Source organism: Vulpes lagopus, chromosome 9 (assembly GCF_018345385.1).
Source record: "Vulpes lagopus strain Blue_001 chromosome 9, ASM1834538v1, whole genome shotgun sequence".
Classification (NCBI taxonomy): Eukaryota; Metazoa; Chordata; class Mammalia; order Carnivora; family Canidae; genus Vulpes; species Vulpes lagopus.
The window spans coordinates 29,226,242-29,238,366 of NC_054832.1; the positions used below are offsets into that span (position 1 = coordinate 29,226,242).

The window sequence follows — 12,125 nt, forward strand, 5'->3', positions numbered from 1 at the left end:
AAAATAAACTGAAACTTTGGCTGATGATTATAAAAGACACTACCTCACACAAATTTAATTGCTAAAGTAAACACTACCTTAGTGACTTATACGAGGTTAGTGGGAAGAAAGGTAGTGGAATAATATATGAGCACTTTATAGCAAACAAATCTGAGATGGGTGATTACGTTGAAAATGCAGTTACTAAATTCATGGGCAAAAGAGAGTATATCTTGTGATAACAAAGATTTGTTGATAAGAATTATCTTTATGTGGGGAATTTTACATTCTGCTCACTTCTCATGGCAGAATAAAACTAAAAAGACTGCAAAATAAAAGAATTAGACCAGATATGGAGAATAATTTACTAACAGAATTATTCAAAAGATTAAAAACTGATATTGACAATAGTTTTCTTCCTAAAGACTTCCAGGTTGTCAATTCCTCCATTAACCCCATTTGCCTAAATCCAGCAATGACAAGTATGTAGAAGTTTCTGTACTAATGGTACAGAACTAATTATTTATATATGTAAACTATTTATATATGTAATTATACATGTATGCAATACATAGAACATGTAATTTGTATATGTAAATTATAAACTACTACTACTTTACTAATACATGCCCTGAATGGTTAATTGCCTATTTTAAAAACTGATTTGTGTCTGAATAAAGTTCTTAAAAGCGTCTCAAAATTTCTTTCTATTCCACTGAAACATGCAAAACACTATTGAAGGTAGTATAATGGTTGTTTATCATGAAAAGAGAAAAAGGAAAGAGAAATTCTTATTACTAAGGAAGTAATGAAATATGAGAACTGTAAAAATTTTGCCCCTAAAGATAGTTTAGATTTTATTTTCCCTAGTAAAAATAACTCAGCCACTGAAACCTTTTTTTTTTCACTGAAATCTCTTTAATCTCTACTATGTTGTCTTAATATTCTTTTATGTAGTTTATACTTAAAAGTTCAATAACTTTAACTTTCATAAAGGTTAAATTTGATTATTATATGAACCTTAAAACTTCTTACAGGTAAAAAATCTCAGTTATGGCCTATGGCAAAACAAAAATTTTACAGAGATATTACTAAACTTTGGAGAATGATATATATTAAGCAAGACTTATCAGAATAATATTATAGTGCATAAAACAATAACCCACTGGAATGCACAGCAAAATCCAACTTAACATTATAAAGAGAAATCAAAATAATTTGCCAATATTTTGCTTGTCAGGTATGCATGCTATCTATTTCTTTTCACAAATAAGGAGTTAGCTAGAAACTGAGTTCTAAAACAACATATTCGCTACTTGAGTATAACAAAAAGAATCTAGAATCTTCATACACAAATTTAATAAATCACATGATTTATTTATGGGATTTCTACATCACATTGTGGCTTAAAAGAAGTTCTGTATGTGTGATATGAAGAGAATGATGTACAATCAATATGAATCTTGTTAAATCTCTCTTCCATGGACTTTCTCCATCTTCCTGCTTAGCAATAAAAGGCATTTTTAGGTTTATATAAACATTCTTTACAATTGCCCTCTTAACAAAAATTAGTATATAAATAGCACTAGGCATTTAGTAAATAAGTCACAGGCCAATAAGTTCAACTGTGCAGTTGTGAAATGTAATGTGAAAGAGTCTGAAACCTTAAGACTGGGTGATCTGCAGTGTTTCCAACATGTCTTCAACTGCCTTAAGAGAGTATTTAGTTTCCTTCTTACTTCGACCTGCAAACTAATTAAAAAAAAAAATGCAATTAGGCTCAATTTCATGGCAGGTTCAAACTCATAATCTTACCTTTATGTTGCTAACAAGAGTTAACATTATCTATTTTGTCACTAGCATGAAATCAAATATCTTTTCTTCAATAAAACAAAATTTGGGTTTTATTCTTTGCTTTTATTTCCTTAACCTCCAGAACGTATCTAGAAAAATGTTGCTACAGCCAATGTCAGAGAAATTACTGCCTGTGCTCTCTTCTAGGATTTTTATAGTTTCAGGTCTCACATTTAATCTTTAATGCATTTTGAGTTATTTTCTGTATGGTGTAAGAAAATGGTCCAATTTCATTCTTTTGCATGTAGCTATGTCCAGTTTTCCCAGCATCATTTGTTGAAGAAACTTTCCCATTGCATATTCTTGCCTCTTTTGTTAAAGATTAATTAAACATATAATTGTGGGTTTGCTTCTGGGCTTTTTATCCTGTTCCACTGATCTATGTGTCTATTTTTGTGCCAGGACCATATTGTTTTGATTAATACAGCTTTGTAGAATAACTTGAAGGGATTGTGATACCTCCAGCTTTGCTTTGTTTTTCTTGTTTAAGATTGCTTTGGCTATTAAGGGGCTTTTGTAGCTCCATACAAATTTAGGATTATTTGTTCTAGTTCTGTGAAAAATACTGTTGGTATTTTGACAGCGATTGCATTAAATCTTCAGATTACTTTGGGCAGTAAGCACCCTTTTAACAATAACTGTTCTCCCAATCCATGAATATGGAATATCCTTCCATTTTGCTTGTGTTGTCTTTAATTTCTTTCATCAAAGTTCAAAATTTGGACGTTACATTTTCATTAAGGTTTCATTTTTAGTTGAAGTGCACTATGATTTGACTGCAAAATTGGCCAATTTAAATGCTTTAGTGTGATAACCTATAAAAACATAAATTTGATTTTAAAACTATCCTCTAGAAACTTTCATGAAATAAAAAGTTTAACTTATAAATGAAATTTATACTTCTGTAGAAATGTAAACCATTTCTACTTGTCAGACCTCTAAAAAATATTTACAATTTCAAAGTAAAATGTAAATGTACAAGTACTTTCTATTAAATATTTTCAAGTTGTAAGACATCTCTAAAATTAATTAAAGTAAGTCACAATCTTTAAAAAGTTTCTGGAATTATTAGTGGACTAGATGATATGTTTCTGCAGCAAAGAGCTGTCAAATAAAACTCTACGTTACAAAAAAAATAAAAACTCTATGTTACATATTAAAATAATGTAAACATGTTTTAAGATATGCATTACTAGTTTATAAAGTTGTAATTTTATAAAACCAAATTGGGATTGGATTTTATAATTAAAACAAAATACAATGCATTAAAAACGGTATCTTTGCATATTTAAAAGCAAATTCATGGCATATTAAATTCAATACAATGCACATAATCAGTAAGGAAAACACTTGAATACCCCATGCTGATTTCAAAATGAGTTTTCTAACTAGACTGACAATTCTCATCATTTATCAGTTTGAATACTACAGATTTACTAAATAAATGTTCCTTGTGGGGGTAAGAGAAGGTTTATTATATCAACATTCTCTGTATCCCTGTTTAAAGTATTGATTAACGTTTGCTATTAGCAAAATATAGTATTTTTACTATATGTCTAAGCACTCATACATTTTCAAGTGACTGATTTTCCCTACAAATACCAATGCTGTCTTAAGCACTTAGCACTTGATTTATGATGTGTTCCTTCTCTTTTGTAATTAACTTAATTTGGCAAACTTCTCATGACCTGTTGAGAAAGATTAAGTGATCAAGCACAGGTAAAACCACAGAAGCAATAGACTTCAGGAATTGGTAACCTGCCTCTGACCTCTCTGGCTGCAGGTTAACATCATGATTCTTCTACTTCCTAAACCATTAGCTTCTATGGTTGAATCTTGATTTGATAGAGTAAATAATGGGGATTTCTAGAGAAATGCCAGGGGAAGAAAAAAGCTTCTCATAAGAATCAAGATCACTTTACACCTTTCATAAGACATTACTAAGGAATTCAAATGTTAAATATACAATTCCTAATTACAAAATATGGTAATAGCAATACATTTAAAATTCTGACTTTTCATAATTTCCGATGGTGACTAAAGGATATGAGATGTGTTATTATTCCTATTATCTAGTTGATAAATTCACTTTCACAAGGACTTACCAAGAACAGAAAGCCTTTTCTTTTACTACTGCCTATCCAAAGTAAACAGGAATGGTCTTAATCAGATATTTAAAGGACTAATTCCAAGAAAAAGCTTTGATGGATCTGACCAACATAGGATACCACATAGTAACATTCACTCCAATTTTTTAATTAGCAAAACAGGACAATGAAAACTTTCTGTAGAACTGAAGTCATAACCAGTATTTTAAAATACAGCACTTTTCTTGATTTGTACTTAAACATAATAATAGTAAATACAAATTTGTGATTTTTTAAATTAGGTAATTAAAAAAAACACCTAAGATTGTGTGTCAACACTATGACAGGCCAGTACAATTTAGAATAAGCCAAACTTATTTGTGTCAGAACAAATAAAAAGAAAGTTGGAAATATAAATCTATCACTTCAAATTTTGCCTGACATGCAATTATTTTGTCTATTCCAGAATTATATGGCAATTTAACTGATTAAGCCGGAATCCTATTTTTCCCTCAAATCATGATTTAATTTTCCATTTCCCAAAAGGATAGAAACAGAATCACCTCTGCAATCATAAATAACATATGGATTGCTAGCACAGATGAATTTAACAGTGTACCAAAGAAGCATTTATCTGGAAAATTATTGTGAGTAGGTTCACATTAAAGTTTTTCATGAGCATTAATCAAACTTGCCTGCCTCTACTGAACATGCTAAACCAATTACCTAATTGAAGAGCAAGTAGTAGCCATATTCTGTTTCATTATTAAGTAGAAAGAAAGAAGGAAAACCAGTTCTTAAAATCTCATTTTCTCTAATTTATAAATGCCTAGAAAAACAGTATAATAAGGAGTATTTATTATATACTTTATACTTATTTATATGCCTAGACATGAGTCATAAAATTCTCAATTAGATCCCAGAGATTTATCTAATTACTAAAGTGTCAATCTCTAAAAGTTATATTTTCCATATTAATCACAAATACTGCATTTTTGTTTTCATACAATTAGATTTTGCTTAAATAAACTCTTCTTTCATAATTCTCTATGGATCTTAAAGAAAACTCACCAGAAAGCACTGTCAAATAAAAACTTTTTTATCAAACTCAAAGGTCAATAATTTATCCACTGTGGTAACTGGAATAAATTGGGTTAAAATTTACCTTTGCAGAATTTGTGCAAAATAATATGGGTGTACAAAGTACTAGGATAAATAAATTGGAACACTGGATGGATCAATCTCAGAAACATTATACTGAGTGAAAGAAGCCAGGCACAAAAGAGTACATAACCTATGATCTCATTTATATAAAGTTCTAGTAGAGGCAAAACTAATTCAGTCATAAAAATGCTATCAGTGCTTGTCTGTAGTGTCAGTAGGGGCTGACTGCAGAGTGGCAGAAGGAACTTTCTGGGGTGACAGAAATGCTACATATCTTCAATGGGATGATGGTAAGAAGGGTGTATACATTTGTTAATACTTCAACTGTGCATTTAAAATGTATGTACATTACTGTATATAAATCATACTTCAATAAAGCAGATAAATAAATGACAACAGAAGGTGGGGACTATGAAGCTTTACAATAGTATAATAAATTGCCAAATGACCACATATTTTCTCTTCCCAAGAGGTGAAGTATTACATCCCCTGAATCTGGGTTGACCATGTGACTTGTTTTGCTCAATGGAAAATTAGGAAAATGTGACACAGAGACTTAAAAAGTCCTTGCACAGTGGAGTTTGACTGTTTGCTACTCCTGGAATCCTAAGACCACCACATGAGTAAGTCCAAGTTATCCTGCCAAATGAGAAACAAGAGGCCCAGCCCTCCCAGGTGACAGCCAAAGTCAGAAATTTAAGTGAGGCCATCAACCACTAGCATACTGCAGAAATATAAATAAGCCCAGTTGAGACGAGCAGAATTACTCAACTGAGTCCAAGCTAAATAGCCTACCTATAGAATCATAAGCAAATAAGTTGTTATTTTAAATCACTAAGTTAGCAAAAGGTAATGGATACAAATATTTATGGAATCTGATTCATAGAAAGAACACAAAACCTCTAAAGAGAAAGCACAGAATATACAAGCTTTAAAAGAACAAAGAGATTTTATTTAAAATCTGTTAGTGGTGTCGAGGGGCAAATAAATTTTGCATGATAGGTGTAGTTGAGGAGCTACACAGAAGTTGCTATACAGAAACCTGACACGACCAACAGAGATACGTTACCTTCCTGCAGTGGTATCTAAAAATGATAGAAATTGGCAAAAGTTCTTTTTTCTATCCCTTCCTATAGAGTCAAGAGAAAGCAAATCACATCTTCAGTAAAGATGTGTAAAACATCTCTGTAGACTAAGGAGTTTATGATGTAAAACTCAAATACTGAAGAGTACCAATGACACTCTTAGAGGTCTTTCCAAAGAACAAAGACTTTATAAATCTATAAATAGAATGGATCTAGTAAGGCAAAATTTAAAAGAAGAAAAGAATGGCAGGGGTAAATATTACTAACAGGGTTTAGATCTACAAACAGTGGCTTAAAATACTGAAATAACAGATTCATGTCCAGTGGTAAGGTGCATCTCCTAAGGGAGAAAAGGGCATAATTGTCTGGCATTGTATTACGAAGGAGATAGAGAGAAAGTAAAACAAAACTAAACTCTGAAATTAGTTCACATTATTCAATTGTTCACATGAGAAAATAACTGGGAGGAGAGTGAAAAACTGCATTTCTAGTTTCAGATACATTTATACCTGACATTTCTTTATAGAGGCAGTTAATTGTGGCTGTTAAGAGCACCAACTCTGGAGTCAGACTCCCTAGGTTTGAAAATAGCTGTTATTAACCAGCTATGTTAATTGGGAAAGTTATTTAATCTTTCAATGCTTTAATTTCTTTATTTCTAAAATAGGAAAAATACCTAGCTCATAAGAAATTTTCTAGAAGAATTTGCTCTTATAACCATTCTTGTTGTGGTCATATTTGCAATGAACACAGCAAGCATCACAAAGTAAACCTGGAGCATGTAATTATTAAAAACAATGTAATACATATTAAGAAGTTTGATGAAAATTATGTATTAATTCTTTTAATCCTCAGAAAACTTCTACTATATCCATCTTGGAGATGAAAACCTATGCCCAGAAATAGTATACAATTTATCCAAAACTGCATAAATAATTAATGTCAGAACCAAACTTTGAAGACATACAACACAGATCCAGCACTGGTGTTCTTCTCTTAACTCCTACATGGTGATACTAGCTTCCACGAATGGGATTCATGACAGAATAGAGATGGACAGAAACTCTCTGGATAGCTACATGGGGGAAAATTGACCCTTATTTCACACCATACATAGATATCAATTCCAAATGGATTATGGATCTAAATATAAAAGGTAGAAGAAAAAAAAAACTCTCAAGACACACAAAATTATCTTTATGACTATGAGTAGCAACCAATTTCTTAAACACAAAAAGCACAAACCATAAAAGAATATAAATGAACATTTTTTACTTCAGAACTCATCAAAATCATTTGAGATAGGAGGTAAGCAGTTGAAGAAATTTTCTGCACGTATAACAAAAAGCTCATAATCAGAAAACTAAAAAACAAAATAAAAAGTCATAAATCAATTAAAAAGATAGACTTCAAGAAAGAGGATATTCAAATAGCCAATAAACATGAAAAAATGCTCAATCTCACTGGTCATCAGGGAGATGAAAAATGAAACCATAAGATGCCACTATACATGTACCAGAATGGTTATAATTACAAAAACTGATAGGACCAAGTATTGGTAAAGATGTGGAACTATGAGTACTGCCAAACATGACTGGTGGGACTATAAAAAACTAATTTGGAAAATAAATTATGACCCAGTATTTCCACTCAAAGGCATACACTCATCAGAAGCACATGTATACCAAAAGACTGCAGCAATATTCAGTATAGCATTATTCAAAATAGCCCCCAACAGGAAATAACCCAAATGCCTACCAACAACTGACTAGATAAATTGTAGTATAGTTCATATAACAGACTATTAGTACAATGAAAATAAATGAACTAGACATGAAAAGGGATAAATGTCATAATTATATTAGTGAAATAGGCTAGACAAAAATGAATACATACTATGATACTATAAAGTTCAAAAACAAGCCAAAACTAGGGATTATGAATCAATACTCTTGAGGTTAATAGAAGTAGAAATTAAGAGGATGTACTATGAGGGCTCTGGGGTACTGTAATGTTCCCATTTCTTGACATGGATACATTTACCTTGCATAATTCACTGAAATGTGTACCCAAGTAATCTTGGGTTCTTTTTTCTATATATGTTGTAATGAAAACTGATTTTAAAAATATAATCATGCCATGTCAAAAAAAGCACTCTCTGAGCAGCTAGCTGTTTCTCAAAAATATCTCAAAAAAAGGACATAGTCTGCATACCCTTAGTTTTATATTATCCAAGTCTTATCTTTAAATCTCTCTCTCTCACACATGCACACATACACACACACTCTCTCTCTCTCTCTCTCTAGGCCTACTAACTATGGAAACCCATTATGATCTGTGCTATCTCAAACTAACTACATTTAAAGAAGCACAGCCTGGCTAATATTTATAAATATTCTGACTTACAATATGCCAAAAAATTAATATCCTCTATTATATATAATAAAAATACACAAGTGACTTTAAAAAATGTGATCATGAGGGCACTGATTTTTTTTTAATCTCCTCAACCTTCTCCAACCAGGTGAAGTACAAAAAGAAACAGTACCAAAACAAAGTAACAGAAAACAAGGCCAAAGAAAACATCTTCAAAAAAACCTACATTACAGGCAATACTCCAAAACCCCGTAATTTGGTTTTATCACCAATAGTGGAAAGACCTACAAAAGATCAACAGCTGTATGGTAGGATTACGTATGGTAGGATGGATAGCGTATAACTCTAAAAGTTGAAGAAATGAACAAAGTTATGAATTGATGAATCTGCAAATGGTCTGAAAAACCAGGACAGTCCCAAAGGCTGAAAATCAAAGGTAAGCGTTAAAAGCTGCATGTAATATGACGTTAAGCATCCCTAATAGTGTACAACCTCAAAACCTCTGAAATGTCCAGCAAACACCCTCTTCCAGGAAGGAAAAAAAAATCTCACACTGAAGGATAATCACCAGAAACTGAAACCAAATTGAACAGGGCAGAAACACAAAGGGAGAGATGGCTCACTAAAGGGAGAGGAGTGGGTAAGAGGAAGGTAGTGATGTCCACAGTCAGCAAATCCCAGAATAAAATAAAAGAACTAACAACAAAATGCAACATTTAAAGCTGAGGGCAAACCTCAGAATTCAAGATCTACAGAGCTCTAGGGGTAGAACAGAAGGCCGAAGCCAGAAAATCTTTCTGAACCACACTGATTCTGAGAAAGACTGTATACAGAAGGTCTTATTTAAGTTCTGTATTTCAAAGAGGAAGCCATAAAAAGTCAAGTTGGGAAAATTATCCTATTTCCGACGCCCTTACTCCACAAAAACCTTCTCCCAATAAAAACTATCTGATTTAAACAAGGAAAACAACAAAAGAATACAGATTAACTCCATAAAAAATTACTAGAAGAAAAAAACCAAACTGACAGAAAAAGATTTGAAAGAAAATGAATGATAGAGGAACGAGGTGAGAGAGGAAATCCAATAAACTGTTAGAGAGCTGAGAAAAAAATTTAGGCAAGTAAACAGAAAAAATATTTAACACTAAAAGCAACTCTTATCAGATTAACAGAGGATTAAATTTACATTCCGAATGGGACTAATATGCATTTGGGAAAACTGACCTAATAACAATCAACAAAATACACTGCAGTGAAACTAATAGATTTTAATGTTAAAGAAAAAACTCCTTTGGACATCCAGACAAAAAGTCTAAGTCACTTAGGGAAAGAAAATCAGGATGGGATTAGACCTCTTGACAGCAATATTTTAAGCTAAAACACAATGGAACATGTTTAAGGTAAGTAAATCTAAGTCAAAGGTTGTAAAAAAAAGTCGAACTACCCCAGAAATATAAAGACTACAGAGAGAGTTTATAAACATGCAAGATCTAAGAAGATACTATTTTCCCATGAGCTCTTCCTGAAGAATCTCTTAGGGACAAGCTTCAGAAAACTAAGAAATGAGTAGAGAAGTTTCAGATAAGATCTGACATGTAAGCAGAGTACAAAAATATTTTTTATATAGTCTGACGAGCTGAGCTTACTTTTAGGCTTTTCTTCTTCCCTTTTAATAACTTGAGATATTCTAATTAATAATATATTCACATATCCAATCTGATTCTGAAATACACTGTGATTTTGCTTACCTTTTCTGGATTTTTAAAATTACTTTTTATTTCCCAAATGCTGACTACTGAAATTTCCAGATGGTCAGGGCTACTTATGGGATCATAAGAATTATGGACTTCTTTTGAAAAAAGAAGAAAAACAAGTGATCCTACAAGTTAATTCTACACAGTTAAAACACATTTGATTAAGACTCAAAGGCAAAAAGTCCAATGATAGACATTTGGCTTCTTAGTTTGATGAAAGAAAAAACAATTAAGAAATATATTAACTCACCTATATGATAATATAAAATTATCAATACTGACCTGATAAGCTCTGTTTATTTGACTAGCTGCCCAACTAGCATATTTCATGTTGTCCTTTTTTGTTTTTGCACTTGCTTTTGGATTAGAAGCAATATGACTTGCCGACTATAAACAAAAAAGAAACATCAAAAACAAAATTCCTTTTTTCTAGCCAAGACAACCAAAAAACATGTAGGATCTTAGTTGCAATGGGAAAACAAAGGGTTTTTAAAAACTGTACCAAAACAATTTTTAAAATAAAAATAAAGTGGAATGAAATTACTATTTAAAAATAAAAATATATTTTAAAATACAGAATAAAATGACAAAAAGAGAGAGCATCTTAAATAATACCTAAATTTATTAGTTATCTACCACAACTCTTAAAGGTAAAATTAAATACTTAAATACTGTAGAGTATCACTTAAATAGTAGAATATTGAAGGTCATTATTACTTCTTGTTATTAAATTATTATTTCTAGTTACTTAATACTGTATTACTTCAGCTTTCCTATGTCAGAATTATAGAATGATTTAATATTAATGTAAGAAGGTATTTCAAAAATAATTTGGTCCAATTTACATTAGTAAGTGAAGAAAAATTTAAGTCCAATAGGAGTTATTTGACTTGACCAAAGCAAGTTATGAAAGCCTTAAAAATAGAAAGAGATCTTCATTTCCAATCTAGTTCTCTTTTCAGTTTACCAAGAGTTTCCAAACTATGTTTCCACAGTACCAATTAGAATCACTGCAATTTGATCCATCCTCTCCTTTTAAAAACTGTACTTAAACAAGGGATTGTTAATCTAGGATCCACGAAAAAATCCGTAAACCACCATAATTATATACTAATTTTTAAGCCTATATTTGTATTTCTTGAGAGAGGAAGATCTTTTATCTTACGCTTAAATATATCATATTCTTAAGAGGATTTGTCCAAGTGATTAAAAAAAAATTAAGCCTTTCTTTTATACTTAGCCTGTGTTACAGGGTCTTTTTTTCTCTCTTCCTTAGTCAGTGAGAAATTTATTGACCAAAATCTTATTTTTATACTTCTATGTCCTTAATATCACCTTCTTGGTACAAATTTAAGCAAATGCAGTGATTAAGAGAATGACTCTGGAATCAACTGCCTAAGCTGATATCCCAGCTCAATCACTTAGTAAGTCTGTGATATCATTCAACAAATTCACTAGACCTCTATGTGTTTTAGGTTCACTTTCTGTGAAATGGTACTAATAATAGTATCTTTTCAAACAGTTGATATAAGGATTTAATGATTTAAAATAATGTCTAGCACATAAAGTGTTATATATAAACTATCATTAATAATTTGTTTTAAAATACTAATAGATTTGTAATTTAATAATTGTTTTAAATACTAATTCTTTTAAAATTAGTATTTCATTTATTTGATAAAGAGATAGCACTGCTACTGTATCTCCAACCTATTATAATTGGCACTGGTAGATCTAGGAAAAATTTCTTGAAATTCCTTTGAACCATTTTCTAATTATATTTTGCCATTCCTTTCCTAAAAATGATTTCATTTATATTTCTTCCT

General features: G+C 31.2%; 1 protein-coding gene across 1 annotated transcript in view; it reads right to left on the reverse strand.

The window, feature by feature from the left end:
• Positions 1–1,335: 1,335 nt before the first annotated feature.
• The window catches only part of EMC2 (ER membrane protein complex subunit 2), a 43,345-nt gene continuing 32,555 nt past the window's right edge, over positions 1,336–12,125 (reverse strand). The window contains exons 10-11 of the mRNA XM_041769388.1: positions 10,582–10,686; positions 1,336–1,731 (exon numbers count right to left, since the gene is read on the reverse strand). Coding sequence (XP_041625322.1) covers positions 1,645–1,731; positions 10,582–10,686 — 192 coding nt within the window. The 3' untranslated portion in view covers positions 1,336–1,644. The remainder of the gene's footprint in view (positions 1,732–10,581; positions 10,687–12,125) is intronic.